General features: G+C 37.0%; 2 protein-coding genes across 6 annotated transcripts in view; one reads left to right on the top strand and one right to left on the bottom strand.

The window, feature by feature from the left end:
• The window catches only part of LOC135681949 (uncharacterized), a 42961-nt gene extending 18455 nt beyond the window's left edge, over positions 1–24506 (bottom strand). The window contains exons 1-3 of one of the 5 annotated variants that reach the window (XM_065196623.2): positions 17242–20430; positions 16672–16764; positions 5815–6513 (exon numbers count right to left, since the gene is read on the bottom strand). In XM_065196623.2, coding sequence (XP_065052695.2) covers positions 5815–6298 — 484 coding nt within the window. In that variant the 5' untranslated portion in view covers positions 6299–6513; positions 16672–16764; positions 17242–20430. Of the gene's footprint in view, positions 1–5814; positions 6514–16671; positions 20431–23841 lie in introns of those variants that run through there. The other 4 variants (XM_065196621.2, XM_065196624.2, XM_089113158.1 and 1 more) reach the window with 4 other exon arrangements.
• Positions 9642–24626, top strand: LOC148958248 (uncharacterized). The gene is made up of 2 exons (XM_089113171.1): positions 9642–14384; positions 24504–24626. The coding sequence occupies exons 1-2, from the start codon at positions 13942–13944 to the stop codon at positions 24529–24531; spliced, it is 471 nt and encodes a 156-aa protein (XP_088969297.1). The 5' UTR covers positions 9642–13941; the 3' UTR covers positions 24532–24626.
• The last annotated feature ends 917 nt before the right edge of the window (positions 24627–25543 follow it).

The raw sequence follows: 25543 nt of genomic DNA, 5'->3' as shown, positions 1-25543 counted from the left end.
ATTCTAAAAAATGATGAAATGACAAATAACTCATGTCCTTTGATGCGGTAACCAGGTAAACAAGATACATGACTGTGGTTGAAAACATATATCTGAACAATTAGAAGATTGATCGAAAATTGAGTAGAACAAGCAATTAGGAGATTGTGGCAACACTTTTAGAACCATCTGTGATTCACAAACCAAAAGCTCTACACAAACGTAGGATCAAATAATTCATACCTTCAAAGTGTTAGTGTTTGATAAAAAAATTTGAAAAAGACGTGGTACAAACTTACGATTGAGAAGAAACATCCTAAATCGAAAGAAATGAGAGAATATAGAGTATGGTTATAAAGAGGCGTTATAAGGATGTGGAATTCAAAGAAGGAACATTTTCAATTGAGCAACCACCTTGCAACGTGATTGTCAATGCCCAGATGAAAGATGCTTAGAATCAGCTGTTCTTGAAGTATTAGCAAGGACGTAGTTATCATTCATTATGACGTGTTCGTATTGATAAAATTAATAGGAAACAAAGAATTTTGGATATTGCCTACAATACTCCTGAAATCTGTGAGAAGAGTGGTATTTAAGGAAACCTGTTTGTTCATACAAACAAATGAAACTTGACAAGACAAAAACGAGGTGTACAAGGGCAAGGAAACGTATGAATTGAAATCACGAAGAAAAATTTCCTGTGTAAACTAACCAATATGATTCACTACCGACAAAGATGCTTGGCACATTTGAGTATCTTTCCCATGATGCATTGCGGACCTCAATCATCATCTCGATATCATAAAAACTGGGGGGATGAAAGTGGAATTGAAAAATAATGGCAGCCACAAGAGACAAGAAGAAAAATTAAGAAATTGTATTATTATGCAGTTTCTCCTTTTGCTCAATTGTTTGAAAACCTCAGGAAGCTGTGAACTAATTCAAAATGAGAACTTTTCAAGCCTACTCTTCTCCATGCTAAAGACTGAGGAGGGCTGAACTTGACGTGTCAACACATAAAAATCAAAATGAAAAAAGGGATGACGTAAGGAAGGTGAAGTTTTGCTTAACAAAGCGAAAAACGTGCAACCAAGATCATTAACAAGGCGGCAGGGGAGTAACTAAAATACCCCCTGGTTGGCATTCCCAATATTGTTGCGTGACGAAGACTGAGCTTGAAGACAATAGACCAGTCGCCACATGGAAATTGCAAAGAAAAATAGAACCTGTTTGAATGAGCAGATAAGCCGCGTTTACTATTCCAATCAAATGCCAAAGACGAACAGCCTTTGTGTTTTCTCATCAAAGCATTCACAACACAGTGAATCAAAATCAACATACAATTCCAGTTTTACGTTCGATAAATATCAGTCCACAAAGCAAGTCATGTGACGCCGACAGCTCAAACTTTGACCGGAGGTACAGTCTAATTATCAATATCTCGACGTCTGAGAGAGATCTCGTGATCACGCAACAAATTAGTTACCGCGCGACGAAATCTGTTTGCATCTTCACCAGGCGGAAAGAATCAAACCGTGCTTCCAAGGTCATATACCGGCTGGCCTAGCAAGGGAATGCCGTAAATTCAAATCAAACGTCTTCCGAGAAAGGAAGGATAGAGTTATAAAACTAGAAATAGCTCTTGCTAGTACTGCCCGCAAACAATTAGTTCCTTGATAATGATTGTTTTGAAAATGTAGGTCAGGATATTCGAAGAAGACACCATCTTGGGTTTTCACAATTCTATAAAAACAGCTGCTCTAGTTGATGCTAAACTATTCTTTTTATCAAGAATTTTTGGTGTTCAGTTTGCCTTTGATTTAAGTCCAACGCCCTTTTGAAAATCATGAAGTTTTTCGAGGGTTTGACATTTATTTTTCGATAATCACGATAATCATAACTTTTGCTCGTACGGTCCCGAGTTTTTGGGAGAAAAGTGTGGCATTCGACTGGTTTTGATTCCCAAAACTTCGAATCAAAACTTCAATCCATTGCGGAGAACAGAGCTGTGATGCAGCACCGTTTTCGTGCCAAAAAAACCGAAGGCCTTTAACAGAGTCTTGGCAGAGCAACGCTCCGAAGATAATTCCCTTCCGCACAAAGAGGTGGCGGTTTACGACCTCCTCGACAAAGCCGATTGATTGACAATGAAATTGATTGACAGTTGTCATGGCAGCAGAAAAGTGACAAAATCTGCTGAAAAAGTGCTGACAACATGAACTGAAGCTTCCATATGCTACTTATACGCGGGGCAGACTATAAGCCCTTCACTCGCGCGCTATCGCGCGCGAGTTGCGGGCAATAACAAGCTTTAGAACATCAAAAACATCTTTCTTCAGTTCTCTGGTTAATGTAGATACTCTTTTGTTTAGTCTTCGTCAGTACAAGTTGTAATAAACTTTACAAGACTCCGTCGCAAAATCTACTTAGGTTGTCCTCCTGGATAGGAAAGCGTTGAAAGTGATCTAAGAATGGAAATAGGGTACAAGGCAAAAAATATTTATTCAACTAAGCCAAGGAGACTCAAGCTTGGGGGTAACTCAACACCAAAGAAAGCTGAGAAATCAACTCCGATACAATTCACTGAGACTTATTATAGTCAAAATTGGTAACTAAAGAAGAACGTAAGAATAAAAATAAGAGAAAAATAACTTTCAAGGCAATATATTTTGAAATTCTGAAAGGGTTCTTTTTCCAGTCGACTGTTTTTAAGAACATTCAGACGCAGAATCATCAAATTTCTAAGAATACAACAACAAGAATATTGCTCAGCCTCAGCTGCCATATTTGTGTCTGATTTTCCAGCAGTTGCCTGCTTTGAGATCCTCATAACAGAGAATCGCAGAACTGACATATCTCCTTTTTCCAAAACGCATGTTCCCTATTCTTGAAACAAACGAGGACCTTGTGACCTTTTCTTATGACCCTATAAAAATTTATTAGATTTAGAAACTTTTACTTAAGTTTTGAGCTACCTTGAAATTTAACGAGTCTAAAAAACTGGCGGTGGTGGGCAAGCGTCCGCGAGGAAGGTAAACAAAGGCATTTCAGGTACATCACACCCAAACTACACCTTTTGTTCATTGTTTTTAAAGTTTACCAAGTTTTCGCTTGTTGGCCGGTGGAAAGATGACTAGCTTTCAGATTGTGTATTTGACCTGAATTTTTCCAGTGTAACATAGCACCTTGGACCCTTTCTTTTTGCATCACACCACCAGTATTCCTATAATCTCCCCTTCCACACCCAAACATCTCTGCTCGACCCAGCCCTCTTGTGCAATCACCTAACAAAAGCAGCCCATTCAGGAAAGCTGCAAACACGTGGGGATGGAACTTACAGACCAACTCCTGTCAAAATCTTTATTAGTCAAGTGGATGAGAATATGAAAAGCAGAGGGCAGGGAAAGATTTTGGCCTTAGTAAAAATCAAATGCAGAAAAATATGCAGAAAAAGAAAATATCTATATATATTTATTCAATTGGATTAAGAAGAACAATTTTACATTTGGTATTTTGTGAAACAGTCATGGATTAAGAGGCTACTTATTTGTCTCTGGAGGGAAGCTACACCCAAAACATGAACTTGACACTCTCATCTTTTTATCAAAAGCAAGCATACACAACCCTTTAAATTACCAAACTGCCTAAAAATTGAAATTATGAAACACTAAATTTGCATTTCAATAAGTAAGCAAAACAAAGCTACCAGCAATCCATCTTCAAATTTAAAAAATGGTAAACCGGCCCAAAGTGTGACACATTGGAATTTCATCGTTTATAACGTCCTGAACCTTTTGCTACTAACAAAGTGCAATTCCTTTGAAAACGACTATTTCCTTTTCAACTGATCAACATTGATTAGTCATGATTTTAAACTCTTACTTTTGAGGTTTAATTCTGTAAGAAAATTCATGAGTTTTTAAAGATCGTTGCCTCAGGGTTGATATGGATCATTTAAAAAACTAGAAAAAGAGAGTTGGAATGATGATTCACTTTCAAATACATCCTAAATCAGGTTAACAGAAACGAAGAAGGTTAGGCAGAGCTAAATTTCAACAAGCGAGGAGATGATTGAAAAAGTTTACTTTACTTTACTTCTTCAAATTTTGCCTAGAAATTTTAATCGGGAGTTGATTATCCGATCGGTTAGCACATTGAAATAACAGCAAGCGCGTTGGGTGGATCGACTCAGGCCATAATATTAGAGAAGGAGCAGTGAGAAAATAAGATGGAATAGTTCGCTTTGTATCCAAGTAATGCATGAAACAAGAACTTACAACCAGAAGAAAGCGAAGAGCAGCCATCAGAATATAGCACATTTTTGCGAGTGTATCCTCCACTTCTCTAATGAATAGGACAAAACACGCTGTCTTATCCGCACGCAGTGGTTAGTTACAAAAAGATTATGTTTTATACAGGATACAAATGTTATAAGAAGAATGAAAAGACTACTTTGTTGGAAATTTTTCTAGATGCAGATTTAAGTGTCATCGGTAATCGGGTGCATGATCATATTTAGATTTCAGTTGAATGTGTCTTTCTTAGCATTTCCTTGGCCTAAAGCTCGACGGAGCCAGAGTGGAGACAGGCGGTGTGCGCGAACAGATGCCCGCCACCTTTAATTGCCGATATATCCTAATCAAGCCCATTTTCAGTTAAAAATCTTTAAAATTTGTAAAAATGGCAAAAAACTGATAATTTTTTTAGGGTATTAGCAGCTTTTGAGCCACATTTTAGAAAGTTCTTAGCAATGCGCGTTGAATTTAACGCGGAGAAAAAGCCTGGAAACGCTTCCGAAAGGGCACAGTAGCAGATGAGGTCAAGGGTTAAAGTTGTAGAATCACAATCATAGAAGCACTTTCAACCAAACCAAGAAAAAACACGTTTCTTTAAAATAAAATTTCAAACTCAAGAGCTATTAATGGACAGGGAAAGATGCCTCTTTCCGTGAACGGTGGCTTGTGACAGAGACCAGCCGTCCCGTTATAAATGAAATGTCAACCACGAACGGAATAAAAATTATTGAATATTCTATTCATCAAGAGCCTAAATGAAGTAGAAACGAGGTATTTTATATGGTGAAGGCATTTCGAGTGGTCTTGTTGCCTTTGGATAGAGTATTCAATAGCTCCTTGCGATGTTGTTGAGTAAACAAGCCAAGGCCATCCTCATTTCAACCTGAGCTATTTTGTTCATTTAATGACGTTGCCTCACCAAAATAGCAAACAATCTATCGTTTTATCGATAGAAATACGATTGCATCCACAACTTTAACTGTTTTAGAAAAGATTCCGAACTTCCACCAAAGTTACTATCAACGTGTAAGATTGGCCTTAAAATGGCCTCTCCCTTCCATTTTCGAAGCGAAGGGCAGGACCTTGATCTCCCTCTAGTATCCTCTGGTAATACAGTTCACATAGCATCATGGAGGGGTGATGTAAAGGGGGAGGGGAGCAGAAAAAGTACTGAAAATGAAGTTTTTATATCAAATGTTTTTACAAGAGATGAGGATGTTGGACTGGATTCTCATGGACGAGGAGGTCACGCTAGCAACCGGCGTGTAAGTCCTGCGATAGGAGAGCTTTTCGGACGGAGAAAACTATGCCTAGTGGATTGAGAAACACAATACCAGAACTTATCTATATTTGTATATGGGGGTATAGCATTGATACCATAAAATGGGTAAGCGGGGAAAAAATTTGACACCAACTGGAGGGTTCTAAAAACGATAGTGCGGTTGTTAACATAAACGATGACATAACCTAGGGTTTTAGGATGAAGTGATTCGATGATTAGGCGATCAGAACTAATACAATCAAAGGAAAAGGGACATACCTGATGCTTGGGTAGATGATATCCTGTCATAATGGTAAGGGTTGACACATACGACGTCATACTTCAAATCAAATGCAAACTGACAACAATCTAAGTGTCGAAGTTCCATTTTGTGGATATCAGGCCATCTGAAGAGTCGCGCATATATCACATGAGGAAATCCTTTTCTCTCGCAGACCTGAAGTCTGCCGTCAAGGGTTCGTGGTATGGTCACGCATTTCGTTGGTTGCCTTCCCTTCGTTGTGATGGCGGCCACGAGGCTTTCCAGTTCATCACTTTTCTTTCTCAGTTTCTTTACAAGTGATTCTATTGCCCTACGTGCAAACTTCTCGGCATCGCCGCCCTGTCGATAACACGTTGTATAGCATAGGAGTTCAACAACTATGCTCATAGTTGAGGTCGAAGGGCCAAACATTCCTTTCCATTTGTCACTTTCTTGCCGCAGGAAAGGTTTCTCCATAAACATTAAAGACAAATTATTCATGAACCGCCAGTTTCTAGCCGCTGGGCCTAGCGAAGTTCGTGATCAGAGCATTCTCTGTTGTCAAATTCATTCGCATGCTAGTGTGCCGAGATCTGCATGTTGACACCCTCGACTGGCGACCACAATAAATGCGCAGACAGCTGTTAATTTCTGCGCATGTTTTTCTAAGTAAATCAACCAATCAGGACATGATTCGTGCAGTGTTCAACCAGTAGCTGAAAGAAAAAACAATAGGCCATTCAAACAAGCCATTTCACGTTTTGTTCTTCTGCGTGAACTACATGACAGGTAAACAAAAGAAATTGCAATCACTTTTTATTCAGTTGGTTAATGGAAGAACACCTAAGACGTATCACTGTCTGTAGACGGCCTTCCGACAAAAGAAGTCAAAAGCCGCACGAAATTCTGAGCGTTAAAAAGCCGCACGAAGAACTGGTGTTTTGCCTAGGCTGCCCTCAATCTAATGACGGGATTTTTGCACGACAACGCAAATGATCCCAGCGCATAAAAAGCAGGAAATCAATATATCATAATCAATGCAAACACATTAAAACATAAAATTTCATTGCAATCTACGCTGCGCTAAAACAAAAGAACTTCTATTTCTATGACCCTTGTGAGAAAAAAATCTATTCATAAATTTTTTTCAAAGATTGCAAATGAATATGGAAATTTTGCTGCAAAAAGGCCTTATACAGGCTCCAGCCTCAACTTCAAAAGGTCAAATGATATCATTCGTTTTTATGATTAGATCGGTAGGCCTATATCACAGGTGACCATGGGTGGAGGGCAGGCTCTTCTTATTCCTCATAGATAATTGCTATGTGAATACCTTCTTCCCTTCAGAGTCTTTTTATGTTGAAAATGTTCAAATAGAGCACAAATAAATTCTTAGATTGTTCTTAATTGACATCATCGCATAGGTTTTTGTTTGCATAATGCCTATCCTAGCAATAACCTATAAAAAAATCAGACTTGTTTACAAATAGCATTTAAAAAAGAAACTAATGAACTTTTGAATCTGGGGAAAAAAACTCATACTTTTCTGAAAAAAACACACCATTTCATGAGCTTTTGAGCCATGCTATTGTTCGTAATTAATTCATAAACTCTGCCAATTTTGATCCTCGGTATTCTTATATCGAGAAATGTGTGTAATGCTTCTGAAGAACAGATTTTTACGTTTTTTAATGATCAGACCGCCGAGAAATGAGAGCAAGGTGTCCGCTAATTGGAAGTGTCCGCCTTTTGGAAAGTTTTTTATGAGACTTTGACCAGAAAACGATCGATCGGGGAAAAAAAATTTGTCCGCTGATCAGAGATGTCCACCTTTTAGAGTGTCCGTTAATTGGAGAGATTACTGTAGATTAAAATTCTCTTCTTGTTATCAGGATTTGTAAGAATTTCACGACAAAATGTTGACAGTAAAACAATTTTTGGTATTCTTCTGGCTTTTTACAAATTCTTACAAGACAAAAGGATGATGACAAGGTTTAGAAACATAGGGTATAGAATAAGTCTAGAGCTTGATCATTCACACAATCATCATTTGAAGTTTGGATGGCACAAGAGAAAGAGAAACACCTAATCATATGGCAAGTAGCATGAGCCCCCCCTATCATACCCCCCCCCCCCATTTAAAGCTGCAGCTAATGTATTTTGATATTTCAATCACAAGCAAAGGATATTTGATGATGAAAGAACAGGAGAAATCTAATAGCTTGGAAAATGAAAGTTATTGCTTGATCAATAATTTAAAAATATAAAATAAAAAACTGTCGGTTTAAAGATTTAACTACTAGCAGATTAATTACTTTAATTAGGTGAAAAGAAGCCTTGGCTGGTTGATGCATAATTGCAATTGATATAACACGTTGTATAGCATTACTCCTCCGGTTGCTAAGAGGACATGATATCGTGTAGCACAAGGCAGAGGTTCTACAATGAATTTCTATTAATCGTTAAATCAAACTATTCAAAGGCACTTTTTAAAACATAAGGTACATGATCGGCACATTTTTGTTTCATGAAGATGGCGTGATCAACCACAATGCTATAAACGGATGCAACTTCTGATTAGATCTATCTTCAAAAGTATAATTTCTGGAATTATCACAAATAAAATAAGCTTTGCAGCTGCCACCATGCCAACCTTAGAAAATTAAATAATAATTATAATTATTATTTTCATTATCATTGGTGTAGTTATTGAGTTGCCTGTTGGATTCTAGAGCAATTTAAAAAGTCAACAACGATCGCAAAGCGCAAACATGAGAGTCATATATATATGTATGACTGGGGGTGGACAAGATATATCGTAAAGCTCACTTGTATCGATTGGATCGTATCGATTGGAGACATTGGGATTCTGGCTTCTTCTGTTTTCTCTCTCTAATATACCGAAAGACCTAGACTTTAATGGAACTCTCCAGCACAGACTTCTATCAAGAGTTATGAACATAACAATACGCTGTTCCTATTTTCTATTTTTTAATGAAATAAACCTCGGACTGATCCCGAATTAATGGACTCTAACGTGTACGTGTTCTTATTTTACTATTTAACCTGTCATTTTAAGTTTCATTTTTTTACTTTATTGGAAGGACAAGGCGTCAATGGGACACTGCCTAATAAAAGCAAGGCGAAGAATTATATTTCTTTGATGATAGATTGAATGATAAGATTTAAAAACATTATTAAATCTGGGAATAATCCTGAAATTCAAGAATTCTAAAACTTTCTTCTATGGACAACTTCTGAAACAGTCAAATGACAAGCAATTTTTTCTTTTCTTTATTCTAACTTTTGTGCTTGCAATGTTCTTTTATTGTAAACCCAGGCTAACTGCAAACTACCTTTGTATCGGTGAGATTTGGACTCGTAGTTTAAGTTGAGTTTAAAATGAAATATTTCGATCATTGAAAACTGCATTCTCAACTAACAGCAATCATATCAACATTAAAAGTTGGGTAATTTCTATTTGGATGAGGTTTAACAGTAATGTGATAAACATCTCTTCAGTATTTAATGTCCTGGCTTGTAAATGTTTAAACACATCCCCCCCCCCCCCCAATGCTTTGGCTACACTGCTCAAACCTTCTCTGCAAGATTGGGAGCTTATTCAAGATGGGAGCTTATTCACAAATGGGGGGGGGGGTTGCTTATTCTAAATTTTGACTTTTTTAAAATTTAAGTTTGCACATTTTTGGGGAAACTTCAATATCCTTTTTTTAAAAATTTTCTTTGTGTTTCAAGCTCAATACTATGTGTCTTTGAAGAACGTGTTACGCGTGTTTCGTCCTGTCGATACAAGTTTACTTTCTATTGGAAGCTTTTTAAAAAAAAATAACATACGCATTGTAAGGGAGTTACATTGCGTCTTGTATCAGTGAATGCGTGAGAATTAGTTTACAAAGGTCACGGTGGCAGACTTGTAAGCACAATGCTTCGCTGAACATAACCTGCATGATATTGTGTAGGAAATAAGCCCTTCTAAAACACAATAGAGACTTTTGCTACTTTCTGCTGCTGAAAAATTCATTCAATATCTACACCCTAAACCTGACCACAATAAATGACTTGGCTTGTCAAGGGTAAGCTGGCCAACTTAGGCCAATTCACTCGAATCGGAAGCTTGTACCATAGAGGCCAAACGCATCGACGTGGCTAATTTAGAAATTTGAATCCGATTTGCTTCTTGAGATTGGATTTGCGTAAAGGTTAATTACGGTGATGTAAACCATTTTACAAAGAGAAAAGAATGTCCGCTAGGCATTCATTTTCAGTCGACCATAGCGTTTGAAATATATTTACATGTAAGCCACAAAACTATTGATGAAAAAGATGCTCTCAGAGGATGATTGGTTTCTAGAAAATGGATTGCACCTAGTACCTCTCCATTCGGTATTCAGTGTCCCGGCCTCTATCGTTGAATCGAGCAAAGAGTGACGCAAGAAGATACAACAAGATACCTTTTGATGCAACCCCAGTCAAAATTTCATTAAAAATGGAAATTTCCTCGTTTAAAGTATTACCTATCATGTATGTTTTTTATTATCACTATAAAGCAGGTGTATAGACAATGCAAAAATTATTTTCATCTGTCTTGGCGCCACGGGCACATTCAGGGCAGTAAGCTAAGCGATAAGACATTAAAATCTACAATGGGCAAGGTAGCGTGAAATTTATCATAATGATCATAACATATGATCTCATCGATAATGCCGATGATAGTACCTACTATTGTAAACAGGGCCGAAATCTTTGATCTTTAGAAACGTGTTTTATGGTGTGCATAGTTACTTTGCCTGTAGGTGTGACACAGGTATCTTGGATACGTGGCGATTTGACGTCATACAGGTAGTAAATATCTCTTCTGCTTATGCTTGGCATAAAGGAATACCTTCTTTTGAGCATAAACATTCAACCAAGGCGTGAAATTACTAGTGACCACTGCCCATGTTTGTTGCCTCAAAACACATTGAACCAACATTAAAATGTGCGATTCTACAGTTTAGTAAGACGCATCAAATAATGTTCCATACTGAAGCAAATTATTGCTCTACAATTCAATGTGCCTAGACCGAGCCTAGACAATATAGTGTTGGTTTCAACGTTTAGGTTTGACTTCCAAGGTACCACCAGAATGAATTAATGATATTTAGTGGTTGATACAATAAAAATAAATTGAAAATGCATATTGTTCTCCTGTCAGAATAAAAAGTTACCCTGGACTTCGAGGGCTAATACCCTTTATACAAATGATCTATGCTTTTAACTTGTTATTAATCATATAGGCATATATATGTAAAGAAACCCACTGCTCACGAAAAACAGGCTGCTGGCGGTCTCAGCCTCCCTAAGAACTGAGGAAAGCATAATTTTTTCTTCAAGCACCTGACATGCGGCTTTAATCAAAATACGATGCTGCCTAAACGTAATACTCTTAAATACATGTGTAATCGGCGGCGGCATAACGCAATTGTATTTTGTTTCTTTCTCGACAACAGTTCTCAACCATGGCCTGATACTGTTGACCATCAGATTATTGCGTCGGCAGCCTCATTACCAGCTAACAAGAAGGTTGAGGTAGAGCATGATAAAAATGCCTCAAATTAATCTCGGCCTTTCCTTCTTACATCAAACACAGCAAAAGATTTAAACATCTTCAAGACAGTACGAAAACCGATGGATGAGAATTAGGAATTTTTCATAGTCTTTTCTAAGAGATTTAGCTGTTGCTGGGGGAGGGGGTTCTTGAGAAAGCCTTTCTTTTGATAAAAAGGGAATGTTATTTCACCAACATCTCGATATATGGGCAATGGCTGTATATGCTGAAAAATTTCTGGTTTTTACTGAGTTTTCTTCTATCTGAATACTTGATCAGTCAATAATCGATAAATGGATGGTATCTAGGCGCTAGAATTAGAATCTAAAGACTGCAGACAGCATATAACTTGATTTCAATTCATGTTTACAGTTATATAGGCAAAACGATACAGTTTCTGGGCCACGATGTCCTGCAGCACTCAAGGCATTCAAATCGAACAAAAGATCTTAAAAATCTAATTAGCATGACCACGCATTGTGCTTTATTGTATTGAATCACATGATTTACTTAATGTTAGTTGCTACAATAGTGGATAGACATTAATTCAGAATAGCATGAAGCGATTTCAAGGATTGCATACGGCAGTTCATTTAATGAAAGATAACATTTGCATTTAAATTCATGGAACCAAGTTTTCCTGAATTGTGTGTCAAACATGACATTTGTGACATGACAAAATTGTCAATACCAAATAAAGTTACATGGATGTCTAACATTGTCGTAAACTTTTTGTTAATTTCAAATTTTCTAGATGTTGTCCCCTATTCCCAATGGCACAATGTCTTGTCATTTACAAAACTGCATAGTGATCCATTACCAAGGTTTAAAAAATACCAATTATGAAAATATCAAATAGCAGAGGGCCAAATATCGACTCTTGGGGTAGTTCTTGCCCAAGCTTGTCCCAGATGCTGTAGTATTACTACCGACAAACGTTTGCCCACAGCAATATTTTTGAGATTTGAAGGGATTAGTGTGTTTTAAAATGAATGATGATGACAGTTGATACTGATGATCAAAATGATGAGAAATGTGTGGATAATGATTGGCGATTAATGATTATGATGATTAGTGATTGATGATGATTAACGATTGATGATTACAATCGATGGTGGTGATGATGTTCATGATGATTGTGAATCGATGGCAACACGTACGAACAATTTACATAATGCTCACACCAAGGTTATTGTATTTATTATATTGTTAACTAGTTTTATGGCTGCCTTCGTTTCAGGTTCGATTCCCTGGATTGATAAGCTCGCACCTTTTCGATGCCCTAGATAATATCAACCAAAATGTATTTACGTAAACATGGGATATTGTATTCACCGTCATACTGCTGATAGTGTTAGAAATATTGCGGCTTGTTTTGTGGGTTTGTCTATCTGCGTCATTTCAACGAAGTTTTTGGAAAATTTCCACACGAAAGCAAGTCGCACACGGTGAAGAAATTCCTGAGCAAAATTTCACTTTTGCCATTTTGCTCAGCTAAATTCTCTCAGTGTGTGGATCAATTCCTTTGAAGAATTACTTATTTTTGCATCTGAGGAAAATATCTAACATGTTAGATAACTTCTGGTACTGCTGTGAGGGGGTCAATGAAAAGTTAACTCACTGCCATTAGCACACCCGCATTTCTCTGGAAAGTCAGTCTCTGGAAAATTATACTTCAGAGGGGGGGGGGGGGGTAACCCGCTGAGCCCCCTAGCACTCTACACTCCTGCTATACTTTCTCTGAATACATTGTTAAAAACTTTATCATTATCCATTCTGTTAAAATCATTAGCCATTCTTTGAGAATCGAGTATAGATGCACAAATTAAGTTGAAACTTCCACAACTCGAATGGTTCTAGTGCATATAAATTAGCGCGGTGCATACAAAAAGGAACAAGCTTAACACAAGGAACAGCAAAGCAAGAGAAACTAGTCTTGTTCGTTACAAATCGATATCTCGCTAGCAGTCATTTCTGTGCCTCGACAAGAAGGCGAACTCGCTGGGCCTAAGGCGAAATCGTATTTACGAGCTTGGATCAACGCAGTAAAACAGGCCTCACTATGTATTCCTCTTGCCTTCTGCTTCTAAGTCTTGGATGCTTATTGCATCAAATACTATGCAAACAAACAGATTATTCTGAAAGTCAGAGAGTGTTTGCAGGAAATATGTCTATTGCTCAAGCAAAGTCACCGTTATCCATTATTGGAAAAATCTCACGAGTATTGAAACATCGTGGAATTGCTTCATTGTTATTAATTCTCAGTGGTGACATCAGCTTTACCCTAGGAACCAGACTCACTATTTTATTTTATTTATAGTGAGTCTGGTAACCAGGGTACATCAGCTTAAACCCTGGTCCCACAGCTAGATATCCATGTGGTATCTGCAAAAAAGCTGTTTAAGCTAAATGTGACTGTATTTTCTGTGAAAATTGCAATGTAAGGTTTCACAAAGAATGTGCATCTTTAACTGATTCACTATTTAATGCTCGTTGCCTCAACCAGAGCCTTGTTTGGCTCTGTCCCAATTGTGAAATGCCATCGTTCCAAAAGCATGGCTTCAACCAAAGCATCCTAGAACATTCAAATCAATTACATAGACTTAGTGATTCATCAGGAATCGATTATTCACAGCATAACTTTGATGGTGCACCGCCCATTGCAGCATCATCACCTGGAAACCCATACAGGAAGTCTTCCATTGCAAAATCATTTAAAGTGATGTCTATAAACTGTAACAGAATTAAAAGTGTTGACAAGCGAGCAGAGTTTTTTGCTGTGGTTGAAGAACACCAACCTCATGTCATACTTGGTCAGGAATCAAAACTAGACTTCATCCTGAGATGCGAAACTAAATGGGTACAACTCAAGCTTCGAGGGAGTAACCTTTTGGACATAGCATCCTTTTATCGCCCACCAAATTCTTCACTAAATATTATCCAAAAGTTTCGTGAAAGTCTGGCCTCAGTAGTGAAAAGGTTAGAAAATTCTTACTTTATTATCGGTGGTGACATAAATCTCACATGCATAGACTGGGCAAATGACTGTACAACACCAGGCCACGATAAAAATCACTGTGAATCGTTCTTGGATGTCATAAATGATTTTAGTTTGAGTCAACATGTCCAAGGAGTAACTCGCCCAGTGTTAGGTAAAACCCTAGACCTGATATTAACCAACAACCCAGGCTCAGTAAATCAAGTATCAGTTCATCCTGTAATATCAGATCACAATTTAGTCATCAGTAACTCACTTCTAAATCAATAAAGAAACCCGCAAGAAAAATATACAAGTACAATAAAGCAAATTGGGATAAAAATAAGGTTACTATCTGTAAACTTAACTGAGGAATACTTTGACAGGAATCCAGATACCTGATCAGTTGACGAAAATATCATGTTCCTACAGCAGGAGCATCCCAAGTAAAAAAAGAGAATCAAAAAGCACCCAACCATGGATTAACTGGCACATTAAAAGCATGATACGAAAACGTGAAAACTCTATGTCAAATATAAACAGACAGAGTGTGCAGGAAATTGGGAAAAGTTCAGGAAATTTTGGCAAGAAGTAAAACAGGAAATTCGCAATAGCCATAAGGTTGACATCAAAGATGTAGTTGGTGCAAGCCTGAAAGGCAACCCTAAAACATTCTGGTCATACACAAAAAGCTTGAGAAAAGAAAACACAGGCATTCCACTTAAGAGTGATTATAGATAATAAGCTAAATCTAAATGAGCACCTAAATTACATCTCAAACAAAGCCACAAAATGTGTCCCCCAGATGTTAAAGCTACAGCATACAATGCAATTGTCCGTCCCAACCTAAATTATGCATCAGCATGTTGAATCTTCATCCAAAGAAAAACATTGACAAAATTGAAGCTGTCCAGAGACGAGCCGCAAAAATGAAATCATTAAACTGGCTACCACTACAACATCAACACTGCATCCATGATCTTCAAATCTTCCATAAAATTCGAAACAACATGCTCAACATCTCGTTTCCAGAAATTGACCTATCAAGCTGATGAAGATGATTTATTCCACAAATCGACATCAAAAATCATGTTATCATAAAAACCTTATTTGACACTTCATTTAACAAGGAAGATGGTCTGGAACGGTTAGAAATCATGCAATCTGCCATAAAATTTTTTGATGGGTAAAAGAACATTGAGCAAATGGAACAAATAGCAAATGAAAATTATTGATGCAATACAGGGCAATTGATAACTGTATATCATAAGTTAACCCAGAGCAAAACTGATGAAATAAAGAAAGAGGATACCGGCACATTTTAAATCTGAGAAAGACAACAAAAGCTATTCTAGTTTGCAGCGAAACTTTCTTGCACCATCTCAGACAATGACTCTAAAAAGTCTAGCAACAAGAGAGAGGGCTGTTTCATAACAGGACATCGAGTACAACCTGAATCACCATTAAACATCTACATGCAATATGTGATACATGATCCATGAAGTGTTTCAATTTGTGACCAGAAGTAAGAGCTGTAATAGAAAGCCAAGCTAGGCAATTTACAAGTTGAATACGTTATTAAAAACCTTATTCACAAGCCATCCTAAGTATTTTCACTAAAAGTGCTTGCTGCTAGGTAAGTCATCAGTAGCAATTATGCTCGTACTCTTTTTTGGCTTTTTAACAGGGAGTTTTAAAAATTTGTGTACCAGAAGGCCTTGCATTCATGTACACCACTGTCAAACGTCTTGGAACACTAACAACATTTTCTCATTGATAGTAGCTGTTGCCCCGCTCCCCTTTCAAACAGTGTTGGATTATTTAACATAGAAATGTACCATTCGAATTTTACCTGTATTTGTTAAACTAGGATGGATGAGGTGCATTTCGAGTATTGTTTAGGAGGAAGGGGGCAACCTAGCTATTTCTATAGGAATGGGTAGAAAATAGATCGAATAGTGTCTGAAACTGATTGTTTCAAGTACTTTTGCCAAGAATAAAAAGTACGTTTCCTTGAGAGAGTTGATCCTCATCTATTTACTTAAAAGACTTCCAAGCAGGGTACTTTATGTAAAAAGGTTAATGAGATATAACCCAGATCAGCTCAAAACCTTCACGTCATAGCATTGCGTCACAATTAAGGCACAGGGAAAGTAAGACACAGGGAAAGTGTTGATCTGAAGGAAGACGACTTTATTAAAAGAGTGAACGCCTTTAACAAAGTGCAGTTTAGAATGGAAAATTACACTATTTTCCATCAATAAGTAACTGTTTACACCAAAGAATTACCTTACTTCTTAGAAATCACAGAACCGTGTTACTTAGGCCCCGTCCACATTGATGACTTTTCTGATGAATTGCATTATTCTTGGTGTTAAAGATCTATGAAACGAATAAAATTTGAAAACAAACTTTTAAAGAAAAACAAACAGGAAACGTGCTAAAGTAAAACAGATAAAAATGAAAACGGAGAAAATTGAAGCGGGCTAACAAAAGGAGAGAAAAGAAGTCCAGAATGGAACCCCCAAAAACATGAAGCATTATTTGAAAGGGGCAAAACAAACAGGGAACAGTGTCAACGTTGCTATTACCTCAGATATGCGATGAATGCACTTGTACTCATTATTACCTTTATTGATTGGTAAACGAATCTTTAATGACGAAATCGTCAAAGTTATACGTTGATTCTTTAGATATCTAAAGGAACGGTTGTAAAAGAAAAATGCAGAGGTTTGAGTGGCAGATTCAGGAAATCATCTGGGGGGTTTCCCCACCACAGACTCTGCAATTTTCTGTTGAGTGATAAACAATAATGTGAATATGCAAATCTGCCTTAGAAATAAAAACTTTGGAACAAACCTCAAAAGAACGGATGACACGAGTTATCAAAAGCCAGAAATCAGAAGTTAAAGGACGTAGCTATAGATTTGCAAGCCTGAAGAGGCGAAAAACGATTCTGCTTTGTTGATCTACCTGATGTTTTCGTATTTATCCTAGGAACAGCTGAATAAATCTATTCTAGCCCATGCTTACATGTAAACGAGATATGTCGCCAAATCTTTAAAATAGCTGGTACCTAGTGACGATCTTTATACATTAATTACTCATATAGTCTAGAAGATATTTATGTAGATGATGGCTACTAGTCAATACGTTGCTGGTCGCAAATTCGTTTACATAATATGTTTGTCTGTTTCACTTAGCAGCATTACTTGACTCCACGTAGATAGCAAATACCAGATTTCTGCTTCCAAAAAGATGATAAGCAATCAGAAAGAAGCATGTGGCAAGGTACGAGGGGCATTTCACTACCTAAAAAAGCGTATGAGACTTTTGGGACTTCCCGATTTCTGAAAAGATTTGACAGAGATTTCCGGATTTATTGGAAATTCCTAAAAATTTCCAGGGACTTTAAATGGATGTAAAATATTCTATTCTTAAATATCTTTGAAAATGTGAAAATAATGTTTCGTAAACTAGTCAGTAATACTTTTAAGTAAATGAAATCGAAGCCGAGATGACTCCACTAAATACGACTCCAACGTTTTTAAAACATAGTAGAGTTCTGGGGTGTGACGTCATAAAAATCCATCTTTAGAATGTTTGAATTTTGACCACATTACCTAAAAGAGCATCCTGAAATGCTTTTGAAAATGCAAAATTGGTTATATATGTAAACAATCTGGTGTTATTTGGCCAAAAAGATTAGAAATTTTTCTAGCAGATTACAAAGTTTGAACAGAAAGGAAATTAGAGAGTTTAACAGAAGACCAGACTGCGCTAATGTGGTCATTTCTCAGCCATTTCGTAACATATCTCGCTGATTTTTCACATATAGAGGAGCTTTATGATGCTCTTTCGGATTATGGGATCCAAGTTCATATATTTTGAAAATAGACTTTTGTGACGTCATCACTTAGGTAAACTATGAAATGCAATTCATTGTGTGTGTATTGTACGAGAAACTTCAGCATATCGAGTGTAAATGAAGTTTTGCATCACATTATCAAACAGGGCGCTTCCCAACAATTTTAGGTCTCTTGTTTTGCTCCCTCACCCCGAATTTATGAAATCTAGGGTGCCGCAATTATTGTTAACTGGAAAGAGCTGGAAGTGCAAGGAATTTTAGGCCAACCCCACTGTAGCCATTAAATACTTCCACAACATTCCTTTATGATAAGCTGATGTTTAGTAGTTGTGAAATCACGATTCAAAGTGATTTGTAGAATAAGGAAATTCTTCAAAAAATATGGAATATAATGCTCCGTTATGGAGAATTTTTTGTCACAAAAAGGCAATCGATGCTCCAAGCACCGTGGAAAAGGGGGCTGGGGGGCTTTAGCGGAAATTGTATATTATTTTGAAGCGAACGACCAGTAAAGCCTCATATCATTCGGTTTTAGCCCTACTTTTTTTAGATCCCCCCACTTTTCTCAACACTTCGCGGTGCCTGTGCTCAAGCTCAAAGGTAAAAACGAAAGTTGACAAAATGTTTACATCTGCCATGGAAGACAAATATATATTGCTTAGTGGGATCAATAGATTTGGTGTGATCAGCAATACTAGCGCCCTGATCTGTCTCTGCTGTATTAATTTGGCCATTGTTGAAGTTATTGCACTCTTTAGCTGACTTTTTAATACATCTTCCAAACTATTACTAAGATTTGCAAAAAATCGTTGTTAATGGAAAGTTTGAAAGATTTGAATAGCATTAGGATCACATAAAGATTTCCAGGGATTTTTGGATTTCTAAAGGATTTTTTGTGGATTTAAGGATTTTTTTGGATTTTCAGAGGAGGTGTACCGGATCTTTGGAAGTGAAATGCCCCTCGGAAAAAGTTATTCACCTCTGAATCGTCAATAAAGACATTCAGCTCATATAAGCATGCGATATGGTGTCTGTGTGAGCACACTATATCAACTATGATGTGAGGAGGGCGGAGAACAGAGGGGTTGTGTGTCTGAGAGAGGCGGTTGAGGGACTCATGCTTCTATTGGTAGAAGATGGGGGAGTGGATTGTGCTTCATTTTAAGCGAGGCGAACGAGGTGTATCCTAACTTTCGAGGGCCAAGAAACAACAGGTTAAGTGTTTCCTCCATTACGACCGACAATTCATCCGTTTTCATCAATGGTTTTTTTGCACATAATCTAAGAAGACAAAAAAGTTTGTTTGCTGATTTCGCCACTTTTCTAAACATTTTCATGAGTTAAAACCTTTGAAAGGGGTCCTGTCAGCAAAACTGAAAGGGTCAGGAGAAGGTCTGAGAAAAATTCTGTTACATAATACCTTGCATAAAACTTTAATGTTAATTGCCCAGAAAACAAAAGATTGGGAGCTACAAACCAAGATTTATCCAAAAAGTAGTGTTATTCAAACAGCTCAAGGAAATTTATGACCAAATACTTCAATCAGATTAATGCACCTTTCACCATACCTATTTAACATTAAATATCTAGTCCGCACCTAACAATATGACCACAATAAACCTTATCATAGCAAGTTTTGTGACATTCAAAATAAACTCATGGAAGCTGCAGACATCAACACGTATTGCATGCACTTATGACAACGAAATGGTACAGAAATTGATGCAAAAACCCATATCACAAGCGTAGCCGATTAAATTGGCATCAGGCATCGGCAGGCATCCTTGAATGCGCCAGACCTTTCTTACACGCAATCCCAATTCTTCGAGGGTGTTTGAATAAGCGACGGGTAAATGTGTTCAACATCCGGCTGAGCTGCTCTGATCTTGAAGGAACGCCTTCCTTATCACGTCTTCCAAAAAACTCTGGTTTACGCGATAAAAGTACAATTAGTACGTTTTCACAAAGAAAGAAATTAGCAGGCATTTTCGCAAGGGAGTAGGAAGCATATGAACAGTAGTGAGGCACAACAATTTTAGGTCGCTTTTTCAAGAAAGGCACATTTTGACTCCATGGGTACCTTTGTATGTGTTGTAAAAAATGGGGGCATGTGCCCACGGGGCCCCACAGGCTTATCTATCCCTGTGTAAAAAATTTAACCTGCTTAGTGAATGGAGATAATAATATGATACATGTAGAAATACGGGGGTGTTTTCTTATTGGTCGGTATTTTAAGCAATTTGTCAGCATAGAGATTTGTCTTGGAGAAGCGCTTAGGGGGATGGTAGTGGGTTGGGGTAATATAAAAAATCAGCACGTGACTTGATGGACTATCTTGCATTTATCATATGTCGGTATACGAGATGGAGGAGATTTAGTTTGGAACTTGCTTGCAAACTGGGAATACCTTCTTGAAATCAATCTTATTTACCGCTAACTTCTATTAACACTGATACCAGTAAAGGAATGTTGTCAACGGCGATCAGACTGCTAATTGAGAGACCAGCTTTTGTCTAATTTGTGAGACCGGTATTGACTGCATGTAACAGGTGCTTATAAACATTTCAAATGATTACTAGAGAATTATCTTTCATAAGAAAAATGAAACTGCATCCGTGCTGAGAGAAACAAGTAGAAATCAATAAAGATCTGTTCGTGATAACAATTTGACGACACTGGAAGAATTCGTGATTTATTCTGAAATTCAATGATTACAAAGGTTATGGGGGAACACCAGCTCATTTACACATTCCATGCAAATACTAGATTTTCTAGGAATGAGTTACTAAAAAATTGCTTGAAGACAAAGCTGAATTGGCAGCTGAAAACGACAACGTGGAAACAGAATAAACAGTTCTTGTTTATAACTACAATCCTTGCCAAAATTCCTTGGAACACACAGCGGTCAATGAAAGATTTTGATGAAAAAAAAGTTTCCGGCCGTTAGATACAGAAATATCCCCTCCCCCAAAACAATGTTGGTTGAAAAGCCTCTTACTTACCCTAGCTGAAAGAGTTACACTCGTTGAATTTCAAGCTTTGAAACTGTTCCTATTCAACATTGTTTCAAGGGGTAGAGGGGGATGCTACTGCAGTTCTGCAAAATTTTAGCTTGGTGTACCAAGACTTTTGGTAAGGATTGTATGTAGAATATTTTGCTCGCTCATGAAATCTAATTGAAATGTCATAAGGGAAAACAAGCAATTGTTGACACATTCCAATAGATACAATGGAATGAGCATAATGAAGAAGCCATATTTATTCTTTTGTCTACAAATAGCAAACAGTAATCAATTGTCATCAATTGTCTGAAAATAGCAAAAGTGTTAAGAATCAGTTTCATAGGCTCCCATTGAATTCCAGTAAAGAGTCAAAGGATATAATGCAAATAAAACAGAAGAAACTTTAGAACAAGTTGAGGTACGACAAGGTGACTTTCTGTCTCCATTCCTGTTTAACTAGACATTTCTACAGACATGGACTCACTCCAACTAAAAATATGCTTGGAAATTTAGTCGGTTCAAAGAAGAAACCTGCTAGGAAAAGTGGCGGAAATACTAAAGAGAAACATTAGATACCACAAACAGATTGAAAAAACCATGTTAAAAAAATTCGTCATTGGTTACAGCAAAACGACGATTTTTCCAGACAAAAATTGGTTGCTATTTATATTGTGTCAAGGATAAAAGACCTCGAAGGTCGTTGGTGAAATGTTTTCAGGACTTCAAAGCATTGAACTACGTTGTTGTGGATATGTCAAAGTATAACGGTAAAGCAATCCTTAATCAAGAAGAAGCATAGAGTTAGCTATAAAAGGAATTGATGCTTGTACATTTTTGGCCGAAATTGTAATGGATTTAAATACAACCTATATCACCAATATTGCATGGGAGTTAGTTGTGTGTGTGAAGCATGTGGTATTATTCTCAACACCTGAACCTAATTACTACTTGATAATTCGGAAGTATATCAGAGAGCCTTTGCATATTGACGAATATCAATCAACTAATCGGTTGTTTCATGGTAATTGCTTCGCCGACATCAGTTAAAACTTTAACAAATGATTCTCTTCAGCAAAGACATGCAGTAGCCAGTCAAAGGACTGGTAGGCACTTTTTGTGTTACATTTCTAATAAAAAATATTTATAGCAACATCATTGGTATCCAACAGGTCCTCGTATAGATGGAATAACGGCACCTTTCTTTAATATGACATTCCGTCGAAAACAGCTTGCTATTTCAATGTAATATTGAAGGGCTGGATGACTTGTCAAATTATTTTTCATCCCCTCCAATGTTCTCAAAAAGGTTTGATAATATCTGATTAATTAGATAAAGCACCAAACTGCACAAATTGATGTTTCTTTTATCGAAAATGTAATATTTTCTCGCAGTATTCAGCAACCAACAACACCCAATAGAGTCCTTAAGTGAAACATCATAAAATAAAAAATACTTTTAGAATTTCTGAATTTTGACTCCATAACCTACACTTTGAAATACTCCTTGATATCAAAATCAGTTAGATATTTCAAAACTCGGGTGAGCTATGGCCAATAGAAGATTTGGAGTTTATTAACGGATCACTGATATTTTGGCTCTGTTTATAAAGTTATGAACAAAGACCAGATTACTGTAATTAGGTGGGGGAAGCGGGTGTGCTAATGTGGCCATATCTCAGGCAATTCTGATTTAATTGAATTTGCATATGAACTTAGATTAATTGAAATGCAGATTCAACTATTTACACAACTTTAGCGATTTTGGGAAATTATTTGCGGGAAACTATACATAAAAAGCAATGAGAAATTGCATTTAAATCAAACAGGAAGGAAAAAATAATAACTGCTTCAATAAACGGTTTGAGCTCGTCAAAAACAAAGAATTTCGTTATTCTAGGAGGGACACGAGCCCTAAATAAATACCATATTAGTTACGACTTGGGTTATAACCGTTGATAGGCGAGTCGAGTCAGTCTCTTTCAGTTTTTAAGATGCTGAAAATAGATAGGGGAAATTTTCAGACCACCTTTAAATTTACTTTTCAAAAGATGGAAAAATATCAAGTAGTTGCCCTTCAATAAGTGCCCTACCATAAGTGTCTATTCAATAGGTTCCCTACAATAGGTGCCTTCAATGAGGTTTCCTTTAATAGGTGCCCCTCTCTGTGCACCCCTCACTTGGTTCCTATAACAGATTTATCAATACTTTCTGTAACGAAAAGTATAGAGACAGTATAGAGTAAGAAACATTAATGTACGTATTAATTTTACACAAACGACTGTTCGAAATTGAAAAAAACCCCAGGAAAATATAAACCAAAACAAGGGTATGATCTTACTTTCCAAGAAAAGTTCATAATATCAAAAGGCTATCACTAATATTACGATGAAATTCAATACAGGACTGAAATAGGTCACAAAATGATTGTTGAAACGAAACTGAGCAGTAACTAGATCAAATCCTTGTTTGAATTGGAACATTTGGGCAACGTCTTTACGATGGTGACAATTTCTGGTGAGGCGAAGGAAAGCTTTCACAAGGCTTAGAGCTTAACGAAACAAACATAAACACAAAACTGAACTTTCTTACCTTCTTTGTATACCGGCTGCCAAGGCAAATTTGTGATGATGCAAACAATAGAGCAATGCACGTGATTGTAAAATACCTATCACGAGATCCCTTTATGATAAGCTAGACGTTGCGAGAGGAATGGCGAAGACTCTTGCAGTGTAGTATTGGTACCAATACAGACAGTTCTCTTAACGATATTTAATTTTGCCCAAATACGTCTAGTCGTCAATTTCATTTGTTTGCATATTTACACAAGACTGTCAGTACCAGCGATAATAATGCAAAATATTCGCAGGCTTTCTAAACAACGATCAGCGGTAACGTGTATTCGCCAATAACTACAGTCACACAGATTAGGCGAAGAAATAAACAGCTTTACCGACAAAATTCCCCTACCAGAAGGAAGTCAAATAACGACGTAAAATGCAGCTACCATAGATTATCTCTGTTCAGTTTAATGATCGTAACAGTTATGAGCATCTTGCGATCACAAACATGATAAACACGTGCACGCAACAGGTAATTACTAGGCAAATGTGAAGGCACTACTAATTAGGGACGCAAAAAGTTTCGGCTTCCCTGGCTCGTCTATGAAACTTTGAATAAGCGGACAGTGGACAAAAAAATGCTTTTCTTAAACAGCAACACCTGACGAATTGTCATCTTATTACATGTTCTAGGGTATTTCTGACATGGCACAAGCAGTGATCTTTGTTAGCGTTGGTTAGCAGTGAACGAAAGCCAGTGCAAAAATGGAAATCAAATAGCAATGGGCATATTATAAAAGAGGTTAAATGGATCAGTTTGCATTTCAAGGTGCAATACATAAGAAGAGGCTTGTTGCTGCACGTTCAGAAAGGTAAGCCCTTTTGGATTCATATACTTAACCCGTTATGCAAAAAAAACTGACAACAATTCACCAATGCTTCTTCACTCTAAATATAAACTATGGTAAATCGGAGCAGGATACTATGCAGATTTAAAGGAAAGGCATCACTTCTGAATGTAAATTTTTCATTAGATGTCTTATCTCCATTTGCTGTTACCCATTAGCATACCGTCTTGTATGTCAGATCAGAAACCAGAAACATTTGGATATATCTCATAGAAATGAGAAGATAGTAAGTGGTAGGGATTGTCGGTGTTGTTCACCAGTGTAATCAACGGATTAGATTACTGGTTGCTCACGCTTGGACGCGCAATAAACAAGTGGAAAAAAGCAAGTCAAATACCTGGCAAATCACAATCATCTTACAGGTAACATGAACTTAGATTGGCTGCCGCGGCAATTCAGGTTCGATTAAGACTAATTGGGGATCATCCTTGTGATTGAGCTGTCTGCAATATGGTGGCGATTCAGCTAAACATGTTATATAACATTTTGATCCGAGGAATGTATAGTATATAGAACTGAATGTTACGCTTTCAAGGAGATAATTTGTACATGGAAAAAAGACTGAAATTCCCTTTTGTTTAAAAATTCAGCTCCAATAATTTTTTTACAGCTGGTATCACGTGATACACACCATAAGGCGGTTAAAACGTATCACGTCATCTTTTTTTTGTACGTTTGAAAAGATAAGATTTGTTGGGATAAGAGAAAATTAGATAAGATTGTATCAGACAAGAAAATAAAGAAAACGATAATAAAATACGGAAATGAAAAATGATATAAAGATCTTGACTTAAATATAAGGTTAAGATTATCGATTCTTTTTTA

The sequence above is a fragment of the Rhopilema esculentum genome, chromosome 16 (genome assembly GCF_057945365.1).
Source record: "Rhopilema esculentum isolate cy_ngs chromosome 16, ASM5794536v1, whole genome shotgun sequence".
Taxonomy (NCBI): Eukaryota; Metazoa; Cnidaria; class Scyphozoa; order Rhizostomeae; family Rhizostomatidae; genus Rhopilema; species Rhopilema esculentum.
The sequence above is the reverse complement of the archived record's forward strand: the minus strand, read 5'-3'. Positions and strand labels throughout refer to the sequence as shown.

Bases quoted from the DNA above. Each gene is read 5' to 3' on its own strand.
- LOC148958248 (XM_089113171.1), top strand. From the start codon at position 13,942: ATGCCATCGTTCCAAAAGCATGGCTTCAACCAAAGCATCCTAGAACAT. The intron at 14,385-24,503 runs GTTAGAAAATTC...TACATGTTCTAG, and splicing joins CTGGCCTCAGTAGTGAAAAG to GGTATTTCTGACATGGCACA.